The sequence below is a fragment of the Falco peregrinus genome, chromosome 11 (assembly GCF_023634155.1).
Source record: "Falco peregrinus isolate bFalPer1 chromosome 11, bFalPer1.pri, whole genome shotgun sequence".
In the NCBI taxonomy this organism is placed as follows: domain Eukaryota; kingdom Metazoa; phylum Chordata; class Aves; order Falconiformes; family Falconidae; genus Falco; species Falco peregrinus.
The window spans coordinates 16932534-16952315 of record NC_073731.1 but is presented as its reverse complement, the minus strand read 5'-3'; the positions used below and the strand labels follow the sequence as shown (position 1 = coordinate 16952315).

Below are 19782 nucleotides of genomic sequence, written 5' to 3'. Positions count from 1 at the left end.
GAAAGCAGGCAGATATGTTTTTGCACATTCCAAATTATTCGAGCTGCCAAGGATTCACGTGGAGGAAGTACTGAGGCCATAAACAGAGACAGCTTTAGCTAAGCAGCATGTGCTTAGCTTTGCCTAAGACAAAGTGTATGGCTGAAGGAAAAAAAAAAAAGAAGTTCTACCAGAGAGAAAAAAATCATCTGGTTTGTTTGAAGTGTCATTCTAGTAAACAAATGCAGCAGAAATTTCAGTTGTAGAAGGATCTCAAGACTGAACCAGTGAATGTAAAATTTGGATTGTTTGTCTGACTTTGGGTAGAGATGCTTCCTTGGTGTAGCTTGCACAGTGTTTACATGAGCAATATTCCTGCTATGGTCATTCACTTCAGTGGGAATTATGAATGTCTAAAGGAGAGCAGCAGCTTTACCCCTTACTAGGCCATCAGCTTTCAGCTATCTAGCTACAGATATACATGTAACTATCACTTTTGGTGGATATCTAGAGTTTCCATCTCTGGACTGCTTTATGCCACAGGTACAACTGCTTTCGCATTTTGTCCTCCTCAACTACCTTCTTAAGAAACTGCTGCTTTACATATTCTTTTAAGGGTATTTTAATGGGCATTAAGAACTCGCAGCATTTTTTCCTCCTTTATTCGCTTTACTATTATCTCCCATTATATTTCCTTTTATTCGGGAGAACATCCAAGACTGAAAACCAGATCTTTGCAATAAGACAGAAAAAAAAGAACCTACAAGAAGTACATGGTGCTTATGAAGGGACAACCTGTCAATATTCCTGATGGTCATCATCTTGTGATCTTCACCAAGACAGCATCACTAAGTGTACTTAAAAGGATAGAGGTGACCTTTTACTGGAAAGGGACTATCTGACTTTAGAGAAGAAAGCTCTGCTCTAAAAGGATTTACAGTTGTAATGCAACAAATGAGCCGTACAGCCCAAAGAGCCAAAGAGAAATTTGCCAAATGGGAAATGCAGGGGTACATTCCAACCCTTGAACGTGGCTTTAATGAAGAAACCTACAGTTAACCTGTGGGGTTACTCTGAAGAAACAGGAGTTCTAAGAGGAAGTTGGGGGTTGCATCCAGACCTGCCCTTTCTTTTTCCATCCACTCAAGAAAGTGAGAGTTCTGCTCTGGATTAAAAACTGTGACTCGGGTTCATTTCCAGTCTTAAACTGTTCACCTGGATCTGAATGTCACTGAGATTTCACCGAGTTTGAGTTCTGACCAATTTCAGTCTCGGTCACAATGTAATAAATTTCTAGAATTAAGCTTGATTTGTTTAATTGTTTTACTGATTGCAAATCAAGGCACAGTGACATTCCCTTCTAAATGTGAAGTCTGACAATACTCGTAAGGTCATTTTTCTGTGTTTTGACAAATGACATGGATTTGTTATACAGAAAAAAAATCAAATAAACTCTGAAAAATCAAATCCCAAGTTTACAAGTAGTGAGTGTGCTGAGGTGAAGGGTTGGGAAGATAGGTCTCCCATGCAGAATGCAGCAGTAGAGAAACCTCTTCCCAAGCATATGAATTGCAATGAGAGCAAAATCAAGAAGCCATGATCCCTGAATGAAATGAGTCACAGCAAAAGCACTGGATAAGTCATTACTTTCAGTTTCACAAGTAAAAGGCTGCAGCTCAGAAAGCAATGATAAAAAAGAATGAGCATTTATTTGAGAGGAAGGAAATTTTCCAATATTAGAGAAACTGAGCAAAAGAAGATGTAATTTATTGAAGAAGATTGAGTAAAGCAGTTTTTATACTTTCCATAATTTACCTTTCTTTTGTATGAACTTATTGCTTGCAGCTCATGTCACATTTTCTTCATGCAAATCCTACCTTTAAGTCACTGCTGCAGTACTGCCTCAAAACGCCTTTACCAATTATTAACAATGTTACAGTATTATCATAGCCTTAAACTGGCCAAAAAACTGGGCAGCTTGCCAGGGGAAAAGCAGAGGTAAATGCTAGATGACCTTAGTAAAAGAAAGGGAAAGCACAGACTAAATGCAAAAGATGAGCTCTGCATATCTCTCTTCTCATCACACACTAAATGTTCATTTTTTTAAAATGCCCCTGATTATATTTTTTTGTCTGAAGAGCACTGTCCATGAGTACTTTCTGACCTGATGTATGACCTGGTTCAGTGAACACTTTGGCACCAGCATTACTTGAATCGTGTTAGACCAGGCAAATTCCATGTGAACAGAGATAATGCATACATGTAAACACTTTCAAGATGGGGCCTTTGGTGTTAGTGCCTAATTTTCATACATAATTGGAGGGAAAGCATCTTAAAAGGTGGCTCTGGAATAGATTTTCATAATGGAGGATAAACACAATTGTGTATGTTGGTGCTTCTTCTTATTTTCATTTCATTAATGACAAATATGTTTGTAACTACTTGCTGTTTTTTCTCTTTGCATGGAGAGGGCTTTTTTAGTTGCTCTTTAAATACTGACTCATAAAGGACCCCTACTAAAAGGCTTATCCATGACATACTTTCAACAAAAGAAATAATAGGACTTTCTAGCCTACTGCTATGTGAATATCCAGAATTTAAAAATAACAATAGCAATGGTAGAACTAATGTGTGCAGTGGATTTCCAAAGAAAAATTAAGATTTTAAAGCATGGAAATGTAATCCATGGGAGTAAAATTCAGATTATTTATCATCTGTGTTATTAAAAATGGAGAAAAGGAAATAAAAACCCTGGGCAGTTTTGAAAGGAGGACCTTTTAAAAAAGAAACAACTTTTTGCCATTAAAAAGATTCTTTACACATTTGACATAGCAGACCCGTGAATTAAAATAGCCCATTGTAACAAGAGTATATCTCATTAAGTAAAAATGATTTCTCAAGAAGTAGGAAAATGGTGCTGTTTAGTAAAGAGGAAACCAGCCATCCCCTGGCTGCACCCCTTGTTTCAGGAATGGCTTGTTTTCTCAGCCTTGGGAGGCACATGCTAAAATCTTACAGCTCAGACCTGTAGGGCATATTTCACATACTGCAGGAGATGATGGGTGGAGAAAGTCCAGAAGTGGTTCATAGCTAGGAAATAACAGTTACTGCCCAGGGACCCTCCTGCTCCATCACAGGATGGGGATGTATCTAGTCTGAGTGTCCTGCTGAGCCTGAGAGCATCCATAAGATGGTGGCAGCAGGAGCCCCAGACGGCTCACTCCTGACAGCTCTCCTGCACAGCCTTGCTAGATCAGCATATCCTTAAGTTCAGAACCTTCTGGCAGGGAAGGGACCTCTGTTTACAGCAACTAGACTAGCAAGGGAGCAGGTTGAAAAGGATGCTGTTATCACGACTTTCTCTTAGTTGGCTGGTATTGAAATTTATCTCTTTGGGGAAAGGCTGTTTCTACACAACTCTCAAAAATTTCCATCAGACAGTGCAGGTCTTGCTGAGTGAAACTTGGCTCTGTTTATTTGCAGCAGTTTGAGCCAGGAAAATCTAAACACCCTTGATCTCAACAACTAATTTCCCATTACTGATAACACTTTCTTCCAATATTATCTAGGATGGAGAAATTAGGAAGAGGAAAATCTAGGGAAGCAATACTCAGTCACCAGTGGGAAAGCAAAAAGCAGTGGAGGTAAGAGCAATGCGGTGCTGGCTGGGCTTACCTGCAGCTGAGAAAGTACCTTGCTGCCCCAGGCTGCATGAATGAGCCCTGAAAGGGCCAGGCTGCCTTTGCCTGAAGACAGCTTGCCATTCTTGGGGGATCCCTGCTTCCCCCAGTCATCCCTCAGCCTGCTAGTGAGATGGTGCGGGCTGTCAGCCCAGTATAGCCCAGCTTGAGCTGGTATGGCATGACCTGCCACAGCTGAGTATGGCCTGTCCTGGTATGGGGTGTGCCAGCACAGCGTGGCATGGCACAGTCTGGTATGGCATGAACCAGGCCATTATGGCCCAGCACAGCATGGCTCAGTGTGGCATTGCACAGCCATCTGCCCCTCAGCTCAGCTGCACACTGCCTGGCACCCACAAACCCCATGCTTCCCTGGTCCAGTCCTGGCCCAGCTCCCCTCCCTGCATCCCGCATCCAACTGAAGCTGCCTTTGAACAATGCTAGACAGCCTATTTTCCTGGGTCTTGGTTCATGTATTCTTGCCGTTCCAAGCATTCAGGCTTTCACTAATGGCACATTTGCACTTTAATCCATGCTATTATGAAATCAGTTCTGTACTGTGTTTGGAAAATGTTTATTACAAAGAAAACTGTAAAGCTGGCAGAACTGGTGTGGTGCTCCCAGCACCAGCATGAGCTGTGTGCACAGCAGTAAGCACAAGGCAGGCTTTCCGCACTTGGTATGCTAAGGGAACCAGTGAGGCTCTGTGCTGGCTAAATCAGAACAAGGTAAAATCTATTCATATCTATTAATTTGAGACAACATCTTTATGTATAGGAGTGGCTGTTCTGGATCAAACTGTAGATAATCTGCAATTGGTCTCCTGATTTTGCCATTCACCTGAAGTATGACATTTTTGATTTTTCTTCTACTCAACCAATTAGCTGAATTTAATCTCTGAACCATTGGCAATCATCTCATAGATATCTAGAAGGTCTGGAAAAGAGAAATGGTATGCATTCAGCTCCAAAGAGAAGTCAGAAATGATAGATTTATCAGCCTAACTTCAAGCCCTGGAGAGTTTTGGCATAAAACACTGAAGAATGAATATGTGAGAACCAAGATAAGGCACTGATAAGTGTCCGCCCACAACTTCCCCCCCCCCTTCCCCCATCTGTCATTAAACAAGTCTAATTTTCTTTAAGAGGATAATTAGCCTAGCAAGGAAGGGAGAAATTGTAGATGTATATAAAGAAAATAACCACCTATGTAGCAGTATAGCAGAAAAGTATGTGGGAACAAAAGTATTTTACAAACTATAAATGAGTCAACTAAATAGTGTCATTCTAGGATGAATGAACAGGGCTGTCATACTTTAAACAAGGGAAGTAATTATTCTGCTCTACTTGATCCTTTTAAAGACTCAGTTGGAAAACTTGTCCTGATGGCAGATTTTAGAAAACACAACTTAAAGCAGAGCTTAAGGAATTAGCTTGCTTACTTAAAAAAGAGGTTATGAGTAGAGATTTTAACAATTTTCCAGTGCATGAATGAATGTTATAAATACGTAGTGCTCAGCTGTTCTCCATCCTTACAACAGTAACATATTCCATGTGTTAAACATATATCTTCCTTGCTGCAGATTAGGCTAATTTGTTTTCATCATTTGATTATGTAAAGTGCTAAAATAGGTTGTATAGGGATGCTGTGTAATTGCCTTTATTGCAGCTTTTCAAGAAAATGGACAAATACCTTTGCAGCTGGTCTAAACACACTTTAGCTGGCTTTTAATGCATGGAGTTGGACTATACTATCTCCTGAAGTTTTTCTGGCTCTGCAGTCTTACGTTTCAATAATTCTGTTCTAGTACATCTTTTAGACAGAAAACGCTTTGAGGCAGGGTATGCCACCATTGTGTTTGTGCAGTGTCTGAAACAATGATGTCCTATATAGTACATCTGTCTGCATAATTATCTAGAGAGTTGTCAAGACTTAGTGCTGCAGATCACAAAAGCTAATGTGATATACTGTAATTACACAAGTAATATACCAGCAAAGATAAGGTAAATATACCTAGGATGGTTATCTAAGTAAGGTATGTATTTATGTTTATTTGTTTATATTTTCTGGTATGAATGTATACAGATACAGATCTTCTCTATATTATAATATCTTTATCTGTATACCTTTTTTTTTCTTTTGACATGTGATGCTTTATCATCATTTAGCAAACAAATACTATTAACAATGTTTTTACAAAGCTTTAGTGTTAATTGGTTGACATACCATGAAAAACAAGATTGTTCTAATTCTCTCAGAGTTTCCCTACAACCTTTGATCCACCCACGTAAAGCTGGCTACAGAAAATTTTCCTGCCCCATGAAACTTACAAAACAAGAATAGTGTTATTCCACAGCGTGGAATTTCCACCAGCTTTCATAGCTCTCCATAGAAAGCAAACCCAAAACCCTAACGAACTAACCATGAGCACCCTTAGTCTTACCGGAAGGTTCTCCTACAGAAGGACCCCTTCCCAACACCCAAATGCTTCCTGCTTGCTGCATTCACACGGGGTGAAGGGTACTTGGGTAGGGATGCCTGGTTTGCTTTCATCAGATCAGCACGTTGGAGCTACTTGTACTGTATTTTAAGAGGCAGGTTGCCACCTCCAGCTGGGCTTCACCTTATGAATAAATGTAAGAAAGTGCTTAGAGCAAAGCAGCTGGAAAGATAGATGGGGAGAAACCACCTGCCCACAAGGAGAAGAGCAATCCATCAAGAAGTCAAGCTTCAAGTAAGCATGGCCTACTAGGCTTGCTAACCTGGGGGTTTTGGCCTTATGAATCTGGATTACAAAATACTGGTTTGTTTTAGAAAAGTTTTCTTGTTTACCTATTACTATTTCTGCTAAATCCCCATTTTGGTGCTTAGGTCAGAGAGTTGAGCAGAGGCGTGGGTGTTTCCAAACTCAAAAATGGAAGGAGTTGCAAAAGTCATATGAGGAGCTAGATGCATTGGATACTTGCAAAGGCTGTGTAAAGTCCTGGGCCTACGCAAAAAAATGTTGACACAAACTCTGCCACTCTGACAGGCATATGAAGCCTGGAGGCTGAACATGGAGAAGCCTTGTTCCAGAGGTGGAAGCTGCTCTGAGAGGCAGAAACCCAGCTAAGACCAATGCCTGTGCTCAGTCGCAGACTGGCCAGGCAGTTGACGAGGAAGTGTCACCTGTTTAGAAAGGTGGGATGCACCTGAGTAAATCTAGATGTCAACATCTAAATGTCAAAATCTAGATGTGAACAGGGGTATGCACATGGGCTGCCCCGCGGGCTGGGGGGAATCTGCTCCAGCACATGGAGCCCCCCCTGCCCTGCCCTGGGGGGCTCTCACACACGCTCACCCCTCTCTCTGGCTCCAGGTGGTTGTGCATTTTTTTTGCCCTTCTGAAATAGATTATCCTGGAGGCGCTCCCACCATCACTGATGGGCTCAGCCTTGGCTGCTGCATTCTTAGATATTTTTGCAGAAGGTCTTCTAACATCTCTTCCAGTTTGATTTTATACAAGAATCAAGGCAAACTGTAATGTTGTCGTTCAAACAGCATTTTTAAATCCATTTGCATATTAGCGCATGGTAAAATTAATTTTGCTGACATGCTACGTGACTTTTCCCCTTTTAAAATTTTGACTTTCTGGACAGCCTCTGGCATGATGGGAGTGCTGACTCTTTTGAGAGTCTTTGGGAAATGTCATGGCACAGAGAATTATTATCCAACACAGTGAGACAGAGGCATTAACAATAGTAAGCATTTCAAAGTGAATCAGACCTCCAAACTATGAAGCAGACTTAAAAATCATAGCATTTTACCACAAATCATTTTGTGAGGAGGGACTTGGGTCTTCTTATTTTTGAGCTTTTAGGATTTATGGTTTTCCACCTTTCTCTGTAGTCTTAAAAGCAGTTGCTTTTTCCCTTTTGTTCTTTTTCTTGTTTAAAATGGAAGTTGAGAGTTTCACAGAACTTTAGAAACATAAATAAACAGATTACATTTCATTAAATTCATGCAGTTTTGAACAGCACTGGGATCCTACCTTCTCTCCAACTCAATAAAAGACCCAGAAAAGGAAAAACCCTCTGGTTTTTACATTAGGTTTCAATTTCTGGAATAAATCCTGGAATAAATGTAGTTCTGATGTTCAGCTCTAGCTCAGCTTCCACCACAGTAAATGAAACAGCTTCTGCTGATTGTAGTGAGAGCTGGGCTGGACCCTCATGAGCTGTGCTTTTTATTTTTTTCACATCTCTGTGTTCAGAAACAGTTCAGTACTTTGTGACAGTTCCTAACCCACTTCAAATACAGGGAACCTAATGGAAGAAAAGAACTTTAATGTCTGATCAAACCAGGCACACCAAAGTGCTTCAGTCAGCTTCCTTTTAGGTCAATAAGAACTTTCCGTTGACTTCACTGGGCATTGAATCAAGCCAGATAAATCAAAGGCTAGCCATAAATTTAAAATCTGAATGGAATTTGAATGGAACTGATAGCCTCAAGAGAGATCCTAGGTAATAATCTTCATATACTGGCAAGCCAAAATTCAGAGGGCATGTACATGCACAGCAATATAAAAAATTCAGGCAAAGTCCATCAAAGTGTGTGGAGGAATTGCTTCATTGCTGAAAGCCTAGGTGAGTAGATTTAAATATAGCGGCAAATCAAACTTTAAATTATCAAATGTATTTTTAGGCTATATAATGCGTAAAAAAGACTAGATGCATCTTTTGGCTAGTTACTGCTACAAGCAATATTTTTCCAGAAGTCCTGTGGAAGTACTATCTGCAGCTCTGGCTGTGGTCTGTATCAGCACATTCAATCAAAAATGACTCAAAGAAGGACTTACTGCCAGTAATAGATGTGTCAAATCAGGGCCTGCGAATACTCCACACAGATGACATTTATTAAGACTGGATTCTGTTAATGACACTGTATAGGACTGCATTTGGCAAGCAGTGCAAATAAAATGTAGTGATTGGGCAGTTTGTCTACTTTGTCGTGCTGTCACTCAGATATGCCAGCAGCTTTCCCTGTTTCAGTCCTTACACACTTTTGTTTTTCTGGTGTCCTTACTTTTGAACAGAGTTATTGGTGATGATGGCAGTAATATCATACGGTTCCAGTGCAGCTGAGGTCTGAGTGACTCTAGTCCACAAAAAAAGAGCAAATGGAAACTGCTGCCACCACGAGCTGAGATACCACTGTGTGTGGGGACAGACGCCAGCATTGCTACTGTCATTTTGCCGGAATGTCAAAAGTACCAATAAGATGTCTACATGTGAACAGAGAGGATAGAAATGGCACCACTAATTCCGGAGGGGTCCTTTATAGAAGCGATGAATAATGTTTCAATATTGAGTCTCTGTCTTTTCTCACATTTCACTTTCTTCAAAGCTTTGTTTTGGGCCAGGCTGTTTCTGCTAATCCTTCATTATTCTGTGGAAGAGCTGAGAGTTTCAGTTAGTGTTGTAAATGTTTATTTGGGTCTACAAGTATTAATGAAGATTTTGCAATGACTCATGAGAGCTCTGACCATGATTCATCTAATCTGTTCTGAAAATTCTTTTCAGAACCAGGTCTTCCAGACTGAGAATGTTTTGTCCTACGCTCTCACACACTGTATGTCAGGCTTTCAGATCTGATTCATTCCTGCAGCAGAATCCTTGAACCTTTTAACTTGAATACTTTTCAAAGTGATAAGATACAATTCAGCTTTTAGTCTTAAAGTAGTTCTTCATGCAGTATTGCTATCACTTCAGTGTATTCCTGCTTACTTCTTCCTGAAATTTGTCTTCCAGATTACTGTTCCCCTTTTCTTCTTGCCTAGCCATGCCTTACACACGGAATGTAATATTCTCCATGACTCATATTGCTGGCAAAATGCCATTCACCCTAATGGAATGAAACAGAGTATATTTTCCTCCTATTAATTTACCCAAATCTGTTTTTCGTTCAGATCATTTTCTGTACTTTCAAATAAATCTTATTTGTTCCTAACATCTTTTAGCTGAGGACCTCATCACACTTCACACTTCAGTAGATTAGATCTTACAACTTCACTATGATGCATGTAAATACTAAGATTTGTTTGGTTTTTTTCAAATGAAAAATTCAGATAGGATAACTTGTAATATTTGTTAATGGTTGTAAACTGGTAAATGAGCTGTGATCCAATTCAGTATCGCATTATTCCTTAACCTGAGCTTAACTCCTAATTAGTTGGTACATAAGCAGAGTTTTCTAGGTGAACATGTGTGTAAAACTCACACTTCTGGAGATGAAAATTCTGGCATGTTCTGTATCACATAAAAAGTTTAGTTTTAAGTTGGGAAAGAAAGTTAGGAAACATAGTTCTGATATCCGTGGCCATTTTAATGCTTTATAATAGTTCTGTATTGTAGGTTGAAAATACTGATGTTTGTCTGTATCACAGAATGGCTTTAATTTTGTAAGCTGCTTGCCAAGCCTAAAGAATGACCACTCTCTTTACAGGCTGCTCATAGATGCATCCACCAGTTCATCTCTTTTTTGCCTGAACACTGAACTGTGAGCAGCAGCTATTTATCTCAGCCTGATATCTCATTCCTGATAGCTTTTGAGCTATTAGGAATTTTGGAGGAGAATTATGATGCATCCATTTCCAACCTCATATTGGGAGGGATGTGGTTGACCTGTACATTACATATGATTCAGGCATATCTAGTGGATATATTGCATTTTTTCCATTTCTCTTGTCTCCAGTGAAAAAGGGTTAAAGTAAAATTATTTATTTGATGTTTTGCTTGCTAGTGGGGAAGTTTTGCTTATTGAGCATTGTAGCAGTATCATTAGTTTGCAGATTCCTGGCTTTGGGCTTGAGTTGATGCTGTGTAGGTGCATTTGTAAGGACACATAGAAATTGAAGTTAGCCTTTTGAAGCTTTTAAAGTCTTTGGCAGATGATCTACAATTACAATGTTAGGAAAGCAAACTGTCTGCAAATGAGTGCTTAAGGCAGGACTGCTCAACATCTGGGCAACAGGGCTGCATGTGGCTCACAAATGCAGTACTACTCTCCAGCTTGTGCTCATCCCAATTGTGTGAATTGGAGTTATGTGTCAGCAGTGCTTGCCTATGTACTCAGGACTTCCCTGGATTTGGGGGAGTGGTGTTGCAGCAGTTAGCTGCTCAGATAGACATGACTTGAACCTTGCGGTGGCTGATTCTCAGAACAAAGTTTTTATCAAAGTTCTTATTTCCATTAGATCCCTAATGAATGGGTAACAAATCAATCTCCTGTAACTGGCCCTTCCTTTCTTTGAGAATATTTAACCTAACTTTTCAAAATGTAATTGTGTCAAAATGAGTTTGAAAATGACCTCATCCTAGGAACCTGATCTACCCACGCACTGTAAGAGTGACTCAGGGCACCCAGTGGGCGTGTGAAGTAATGCTGATCTGCAGAGGAACTGCACAGGTTATGGACTTCTGTTTGTTTCATAAGCAAAGCAAATTCCTGACGTGTTTCACTACAAAATGTTTTCCAAATTTTAATGGCAATTGTGACTCTTTTCTAAATCTTCTCAGTGTCTCAACACTGAATTTAGCAGAGATCAATCACACAAATGTCACATAGGTCCCTTCAATTTTGATTTATAAGTACATTTATGGATTGCATTAGTGCTGTTGGCTACAGAATCAGATCAGAAGCTGAATGCTTAGCAGACAATCTGCCTTATTCATTGCCAAATCCTTTCCAATGTCACATCTTCACAGGACAGATCTTCCAGCTTTCATCTGTTGTCTGAATATGAGCTGCATGCTTTCCTCCTGAATCTGTAACTTCATGTTTGATTGTATTTTCTGCTTGTGTCCAGTTGACCATGTCACGCAGATTATTCTGTATTACTGACCTGTCTTCATTCTTCACAACTTCTGTAATCTTTGTTATATGTCTAAACATCACCATCAGATAGGCATACATACACTTTTGTTTTCCCTTCGGTATGTTTGTCTGTCCTATGCACCTTCCCACCAGAGCTTCTGTACACAAGTTTTTTGCAGCAGCATATTTCTGGTAAATGCAAGATGTACAAGCAACAGAGACACGGTGTATTCTGTTTGCTCAGTCTGCTTTATGGTGGGCTACTTTACATAATTTCTTTTGCCTATGGACTGGTCCCCACTCTGTAAGCCTACTGGTAAGAGTAAGTACTGGTAAGTTCTAAAAGTAACTTGATTTATTTACGTGACATAATGCTGCCATAAAAACCACAGAGACAAGCACTGTGTAGGCATCACAGCCCAGTTTCCAAGGAACAGTTTTACATCAAGAGCGGATCCAAAGATCCTTCTTAGAGACTTGGGTCAGAAGGATTTAAGAAAGGGTACTTACTTCTCCACTGAGAAAATAAAGTCTCTGTCCAGCTGCATTGATGTCTATGAGAGGTTCCTTATGATAATCCTTCTGATCACAGGACCAGGATCTACTGACAAATAACTACGTGAACTGAGCCATTTTCCCAAGACTCAAGTAATTGCACCCTCTTGCATATCCTTGGCAGACAGAAATTCCTCTTCCTGCAGAACTCCAACTGTGTACAAACAGGAAAATCTGGACAGGGAAAAGAACAGCATCAATAACTTGAAACAAGAGAGTATCAGAATAGAAATGCTAACGAGGTGTCAAATATTTCTTCTCTTTCTGTCCTTTCTTGTTAATAATTTAGTAACAGTCTATCATTATCTCACAGGTAATAGTCTCATACAAACTGCCTCAGGGAAGTATGATACTGGCTTGAAAAATGGCTACAGATTTTTCCACAAATATTGCTATAAAGCAGTACACAGTGGATATTATGCACTTCTGATGTAAAGTTATTGTAATTTGTTTCTCGTTCCCTAGGGTTTGGTCATACAGTGGGACCAGTAAGATTATCAGATAAGCAAATATGACATTTTCTATTCAAAAAAGCGGTAAATATAGAAAAAGTTAAAGATTTTTATCATCTTTGTTATTATGTAGGTACAGATACAGTTTGCAGCTGTTTGCATTTTTTAATCTTGCAGTCAGTGTCCATACTTAAGATATAAAACAGGTCAACTAGTTTTTCTATATCTAGCAAGAACAATCAATTTTTAAATTAGAAACACCTTTTTACAAAGTTTGGCTTCATATGCTAGGCTTAAGCCAACTGGTACCAGGCTAAGACCAAGGGTAGAACTCTGTCTATCTGCTTGCCACAGGGCTTTTATAGGTTTCTTTGAAGCACTTTCTACCAGTCACTTTCAGAGAAAAGGTTTTGGGCTAGATAATCTGGACCTGCCCATGCTGGCAGCATCCCTGTATAGAAACTGTTTCAGAGTCACTGTCCTCTCTGTAGACTCCAGCACTAAATTGCCTGTGAGTTTACTTGGGTTACTTTTATCTTGTATCGATTTTTTTTCTGTCACTTCCTAGATAATGAGACATTTTAACGGTAGATTTTGAAGTAATTGACAGAACTACACAGCGACCAAACGATGTCAGTTTATTGACATAAAGTGGAACATTTTTGTTTCTTTAAGTCAGCTTTTCTGTATGTGTGGACCCTTGGCACCATCTAGTGTTTGAAAATGCAGGCCAACTCCAGACCCCTAAGCACAGAACACCACTATAAAAAGCTTTCAGCCATAATAAGTTAGTGGTGCTCTGAACCATCACTTAATTAATTTCACACAATTACACTTTTCCAGTTACAAATACACCAGACCAGGATATGGAAAACAGTTTCCATGCTCGTGATTTCCAATCCCTTGTCTCTCACATGATGTTACACTGGAACTAAGAGTGTCAGGTTCAGTGTCGAGAATGGACAACTCTGTGTCAACTAGTGGCAAATGTACAGTACTTTTCATGGAAATAAGTATGGTGTTGGATAAATCTTCAAGTACAGCTTGGATGAGGAAACTTATTTTCTGCTTTTGTTCTAGATTAGTGGCAGCTTCTGACCCAACAATAACAGCAACACTGTGCATCCCCAATGTAGCTGCTGATTATCCGTCTTCCTAGGGGATGATGTTGACCTTCCAGTTCTTGCATGGAGTTCTGCAGAAACAGAACCATAATTACATCTATATGTACTGTATAATCACATGTGCTACTCTGCACCAATCTACCAGCAAAGCTTTTCTGTCAACAGTTTGCATTTCATGAGTTTGCTACAGTAATTATCTTTTAGTAAGATCAGTAAAGCGTCTATAGTTTTAGCATAGAATTCTGCACCTTCTAACAAAGCTGAGCCAGTGTAGTCTCTGATTGCTGATACCTCGGAACCATCGCTTGCAGCAGCTGAGTAAAAAGATCCGTGTGAGATGTGCAGTGTGGTTAGCCAAGTGTGAAAGGGAAAAACTGCTGTGACAGCAAATTACGCTTCCTTCTACGTGCTATGAGAAATGTGGTCAGAGAAAAAAAAATAATAATTACATCCCTTTGTCAGTTTATGCCAGGCCGAATGAAAGCCAGGGAGAGGAGATACCATTTTTAACTGATAGCTTTGTCTTGTTCTTGTGACTCCATGAATGTGACCCAGCTGCTGGTTGTTGAGGTATTGCCAGGAATGGCTGGGAAAAGACAATCTGCTATAGATAAGTAGAGTTAGAGGCAGAGGATGTGTGGAAGACAGAGAACAGAAAGGGTATTCAGCATTTAAACTAAACTTCATGGAGTCTCATATATACACTGAATCTGCCTGTGCATGGAACAGATTATGAGTGCTTTCCTGGAAAAGTAATCAGCTGGACTAGACAGTCTGGCCTATCATTAAGGAAATAATTGTGATTGCCTTTCCGTAGCTGTCAAAGAATTGGACACCTGGCCTAAGGCTGTCCTGATCACTGCCTCACTGGTCAACAGAGAGAGGCAGCACCTTCAGGAGGTGATTCATGCCTTGTCTCCAAGACATTTGTTTTGGAACGGAGTGAATCCAGAGCTCAGAAGGTAGTTCTTGCTTTCCCAGGCTGCAGAGGAGACCAAAACGGGCTTAGACACAATGTCAGTTTTAGATCAGTTAGGTAGGATGAATCCTGTACTACGTTGGAGGTAGAAGCAAGGCAAGAAGAAGACACCTGAAGAAAAGCACACCATTAGTGAACTCCCTTCTCTGTTGCTTACTCAGAATATTGAGAGTAAAGGTAATTGGCATGACAGTGTTAACCCGTGCCCTGTAAGTACATAAACTGACAGGCATGCACTTGCCACCTCTGTTCCCCATTGCCCTCTGCCCATGGACTCCATTTACATTTGTTTCAGTCCATTTTTGTTGTATTAAACGATCTGACGAATGCAAGGATCTACTCACAAAACCAGTGGCAGGATCAAGCCTTTCTCTGGGACTGATTGCACCCAGGTCTCTGTGCAAACTAATTGACAGCGCTTTACCTGAGCTGTGTCTGGGCTGGTTGTGGCTGGTGGGTACAGGCCCTGAGGCTCTCTTCCCTCTGAGCTGTCACAACGTGAGATGATCTACCCTGCTCCGTCCCTCAGAGTCATATACCCTCCTCCGTCCCTCAGAGTCAGCCTCAGGCCTTTACAGAGGGCTTGCTGCGGTCCTTTCCGTAGAGGAGAACCCGGAGTGACATGGGTCACAAGCTGAGCGCTGAGTCAGTTGCATGGCAGGATTACAGAACGGACAAATGATGTTCTGGGAAGTGTTAATCATAGGGCTATATGTAAGCCAAAGAAGATAATTTTGGGGGTCTGTTTGGCACTGGATTTTATTTCCACAGCTGGAATAAGAGTCCGGTTTGGGCACTGTGTTTTTAAAAGAATGAAAAACTAGACAGAGCTGAGAGAAAAGCAATGGACATGACAGGCTGTTCAGAAATCGTGAGCTCTGAGAAAGGACAGAAGGAAGTTGGGCTGAAAAAACAGGGGAAGCTGAGGGAAGGGGCAATAGGGCAGCCTGCTGAGTGTATTTTCAGTTGTCACAAAGCCAATTCAGCTGTTGGCTATGTTCAGTGAAGGTACAAAGCTAGAAAGTAATTACCTTAATTTGTAACAAGAGACATTTAGATTAGCAATTAGAAAAAAAATCAAATTAGAAGGGCAATGAAGTAGAGTGAGGGGATGCTGGCTGTGGTCACTGTGACACCACTTTCATTTTTTAATATTGGAATGTTAAAAAGTAAGCATCTGTCAGGAATAGCTTGATATACGTCATTCTGTGCTGGTGCTGGGGAATGGAGTAACTGATACCAGGAAATCCCTTCCAGCTATAGATGTCAAAATCTTGTTAATGCTGTCAAAATACAGGAAAAGCTATATTTACTTTGCTTAGATGGAGTGACATATATATATAACCTTTCCCATCAATTTAACAATATGCCTACTTTTTTTTTTTTTCCCCTAAAGCTTACATTCCTTGGCTGCATCTGGATGTGCAAATTGCAGTGGAGGCAGGAACCCCCTTGTGCCTGACTACGAGCCCGTGAGCACCTGTCTTGGACAAGGACTGTCCTGCCTTCCTCTGTGCACTTCTCACTTCCATCCTTGATCACTGCACTCGTTCTCATCAGAACAAAGGTAATCTGAGCTAATTCAGAAGTGTGCACCTGTACTCTGTATTGTATCATACACAGATAGTGGCGTAGTGTGGTGGTAAATCAATGTAATGCCTCCTCTCAGAAAAGCCAGTAAAAACTAAATACCGTGAACCTATTTAAATGTTTGTATCACATATATTTTTAAAGTACGGTCCAATACAGAATGTATGGTCCTATGAAAAATACACTCCTTACAGGATTGTGCCATGTAGGGACCACAGGGGCAGGAGTTTATATTTTATTGTAAAATGCTTAAGAAGTTCTCCAGCTGCCCAGGTATCTGAAAGCTAAATAATTAGCTTTTTCTGTCTGATGCAGAAACAGAAGAGGGGGGGTGGAAAGTTACTAATGGTGAGTATCCTTTGGTAAGAGGAGGATGTAATGGAGCCTTAAGAATTAAACGTTTCATATGCTCCCACTTATTTGCTTACACAGCTCCTGCCAGAGAGACCATGCTTCCAACACAGAATGTAGATATCAGACTCCAGTATTAAAAGGGATCTTGTACGTCACTTCCTAAGTTGTTTATAATTGTCAGTCATCCTGCAGATTTTACAGCTGATACTAAAACCAGAACAGTTTATTGCCATGTCATGTCTTGAAGGTTATATGAGCCTAGACTCTACCTTGTCAAATACGAGCTGAACAAAGGAGGATAACATAGTTAAGCGTGTAATTCTTCCAGTCCTGCTGTGTGGTATTTTAAATAGTAAGCTGTAATATTTAATAAACCAAATAAACAGGCTTTGAAATTGGCAGGGCAGATAAATAGTGCAAGAGCTAGAAGTACATCTGGTAGGATACTTTCTTCTCTTTCTGTCATCTGCAAGGAATTTTCCCAAGACAATAAGGTCAGAATTGAATTGGGGAAACGGTAATTGTTTTCCACTCCTGTCATCAGGAAACTGAAGTCAGAGCAAAGTACTTCTGTTACCACAACCACAGATGTCTGTAGCCTTCCCCCCACCCCTCATACTCCCAAATTGTTTGGTAAGTGTCTGCATTCAGTGAGTTTAGCGCTTTAGTATGTGTATGCGGACTGTACAGGCAACCTGAATGTTCTTGAGTGAAAAAAATTAATATGGAAGTATTACAAAGGGTTGATTGTAGCTGCATGTTACCTTCTATGCACTTTATTTCAAGTTGTCCACTCAACAAAATTATAGCTGGCAAAAATTAATTAGGACTGACAGGGATGTGTTAAAAGTTCAGCAGTAACTTTCCAGCTTTAATAGATCAGATTCTGGCCAGTTCCTTCAGTCATTTCAAGGAAAAAGAGACTCCTTCCTGAGCACCCACTGTGGAACCACTGAGGTGCTGGAGTCTCTTCCAGTTCCTTGGGATAAGAGCTACTTAGGCTGGAAATGCAAAGGAATGCAAAGGTACTCCTTGGTTTCTCCAAGGATGAAACTTTTGTCCTGCTAAGTCAAAAGGAGTTTTGCTATTGTTTTGACTACAGATAGGAATTCTTCCCAGCAGCAAGTGACAAGGGTGAGAGGCAGTGTTTCCCCCAGCAGTCTCAGAGGAGGGACAGAGCCTGCCTCGCTGGGGAGCAGGGACTATAAGGACTCCTCTTCCATCCTGGATCTGGATGGAGGCTCTCATAACTCTCATCTTGGTCTCAAGGGCAAGAAGTGTAGAGGCTGCAGGCCATCCTGCACATAATCTTCTCAGTCCCTTCTCAGTCCTTTCAACCTGAGTATTATGTTTAAGGAAGTTCTGTAAAAAGTTCCAGCTGCCTCTCCAGGGTAAAGGGGTTCCTCTGTGCCAGATTTTTTAACTGCTATGCTGTAATATCCTGCCATGGTATGCATCCTGGGAAGAAAACCCGTTTTTTGGAGGTACGTGGTAGCTTGCTGCAGAAGCCTGCCAAAGACTGGCTGAGCAGCTACATCTCCTTCATCTTCCTGACTATACTAAGTATCAGGCCCACTGGCATGGCGCATCCCGGAGAAGAAATGAGAATCTCGTGTAAGGACTTACTACTCCTGCATCACTCCTTGTGCCTCTTAAGTAATCCTGTTCAGCCACATACCAGTTCTGGTGTCTGCTCAGTGGTATGGTATGTGAGTTACCTTAGTCTCTAGCTCCTGTTTGTGCCTTCTACCATCTTTGCAAGATTTTATGAATGATTAATGGAGAAAATGTAAAGGACAGAGAGGCAACTGATTGACACTGGCTCCTGAACAAGGCACGGTCCCTGAAATGTGTGTATGCAAAATCAGCAACTCTTCTAAAAACAACTGCTTGCGTATACAGACGCAGGAGTTGGTGGGTACCACAGTGTATGGATTTTGTCAACTGTCCTGTGTAGGTGCAGCTTTGAATATTAGGCGCTAGGTGATTCAGTTGCCTAATCAGAGGCATCTAGTGTCTTCTTAGATCCTGACACACCTCCAGCTGCCGCTTCAAAAGGGCTTAGGTCTCCTGTAAGTCCTTACCATATCTGTCAGCCCAATAAGGATGCCTTGGACAGCCTAGGTCATCTAAAATGGCATAGACCGCTAGTTCAGATGTGTCCTGATTGCTCCCAAGATGTCTGTGTAGCTAGGGAAATGGGATATATTTGAAGTTCAAAGCTTGTATTTTCTGTATAGAATAAAATTATTTCCTTTGTCTTAGTTAAATGGATCATTGGGAGAACTATAAGCCCTTCATGGTTTTGCACATGAAAAGAAACCCAGAAGGTCACAAGCTGTCATATGCAATGAAAAACTGTAAGTATATAGCATGTCTATAATCTGTATGTAAACCACAGTGAAAAGTGCCATGTTTTATGTCACTTGACTGTTTTCATGTAATCAAAGGCTGTGGGGTCCTTTGATCAAGAATTTATGACATTTCAGTGGCACCAAAGACTGTCACTATTTAAACATGAGTAGACTCCTGTGAGAACTGAAGCCATTGTGTGATAAAAGGAATGTACTGGTTATATGACTTGCATACTTCATCTCAGTTTTCTACATTTATAGGTTTCTTTCCAGAAATTATTTAAATATGTTTCATGCCATGTGACTCAAGCAATTTCATGAAAGAAGTGAAATGAAATAAAATGGTAATAACATGGAATCTTATTCATTGCTCTAGAAGCACATGACTTTATTATGTATCTTACAATAGTAGGATGTCATGGAGTTCTTAAATCCAAGTGCTGGAATCATGTTATGTCATGTGACATGGCAAAGAAAAATGATGAATTCTAAAACCCTAAAAATGTTAACAGAAAAACCTGCAACTTATGTTTTTGGGGTGCTGCCTCATGAATTTTGAATATTTGTCATTAACAATACTGAAGTAAGACACTGGGCTTTAACTTGTTAGGGTCTTCAGGATGTTACAGCTGGTCAAGCACAGCACAGCCTGTGTCTTGCTCCACTGATCAACACTGGAAACCTCAGTTTTTCCAGTGTCTTCATGCTGAAGTTCAGCAGTAGTGAACCTGGTGCACCAGCAATCCCACACACCTCTCTTTGTACTCCGTAACTTCTGTGAGCTTGACAGGAATCCCTTAGACCAAGAGTGGATCTGTAAAGGCAAGTCACTGCAAGATTTGCTTACCCAGGCATCCAGAC

General features: G+C 40.6%; 1 protein-coding gene across 3 annotated transcripts in view; it reads left to right on the top strand.

The window, feature by feature from the left end:
- The window catches only part of CRIPT (CXXC repeat containing interactor of PDZ3 domain), a 36280-nt gene extending 17060 nt beyond the window's left edge, over positions 1–19220 (top strand). Inside the window, exons 5-7 of one of the 3 annotated variants that reach the window (XR_008749224.1) lie at positions 3549–3623; positions 16020–16190; positions 18833–19220. Coding sequence is in view for 1 of the 3 variants with exons in the window: in XM_055816353.1 (XP_055672328.1) it covers positions 16020–16099 (80 nt within the window). In the remaining 2 variants the exon portion in view is untranslated. Of the gene's footprint in view, positions 1–3548; positions 3624–16019 lie in introns of all 3 variants that reach the window. The other 2 variants (XR_008749223.1, XM_055816353.1) reach the window with 2 other exon arrangements.
- Positions 19221–19782: the final 562 nt, after the last annotated feature.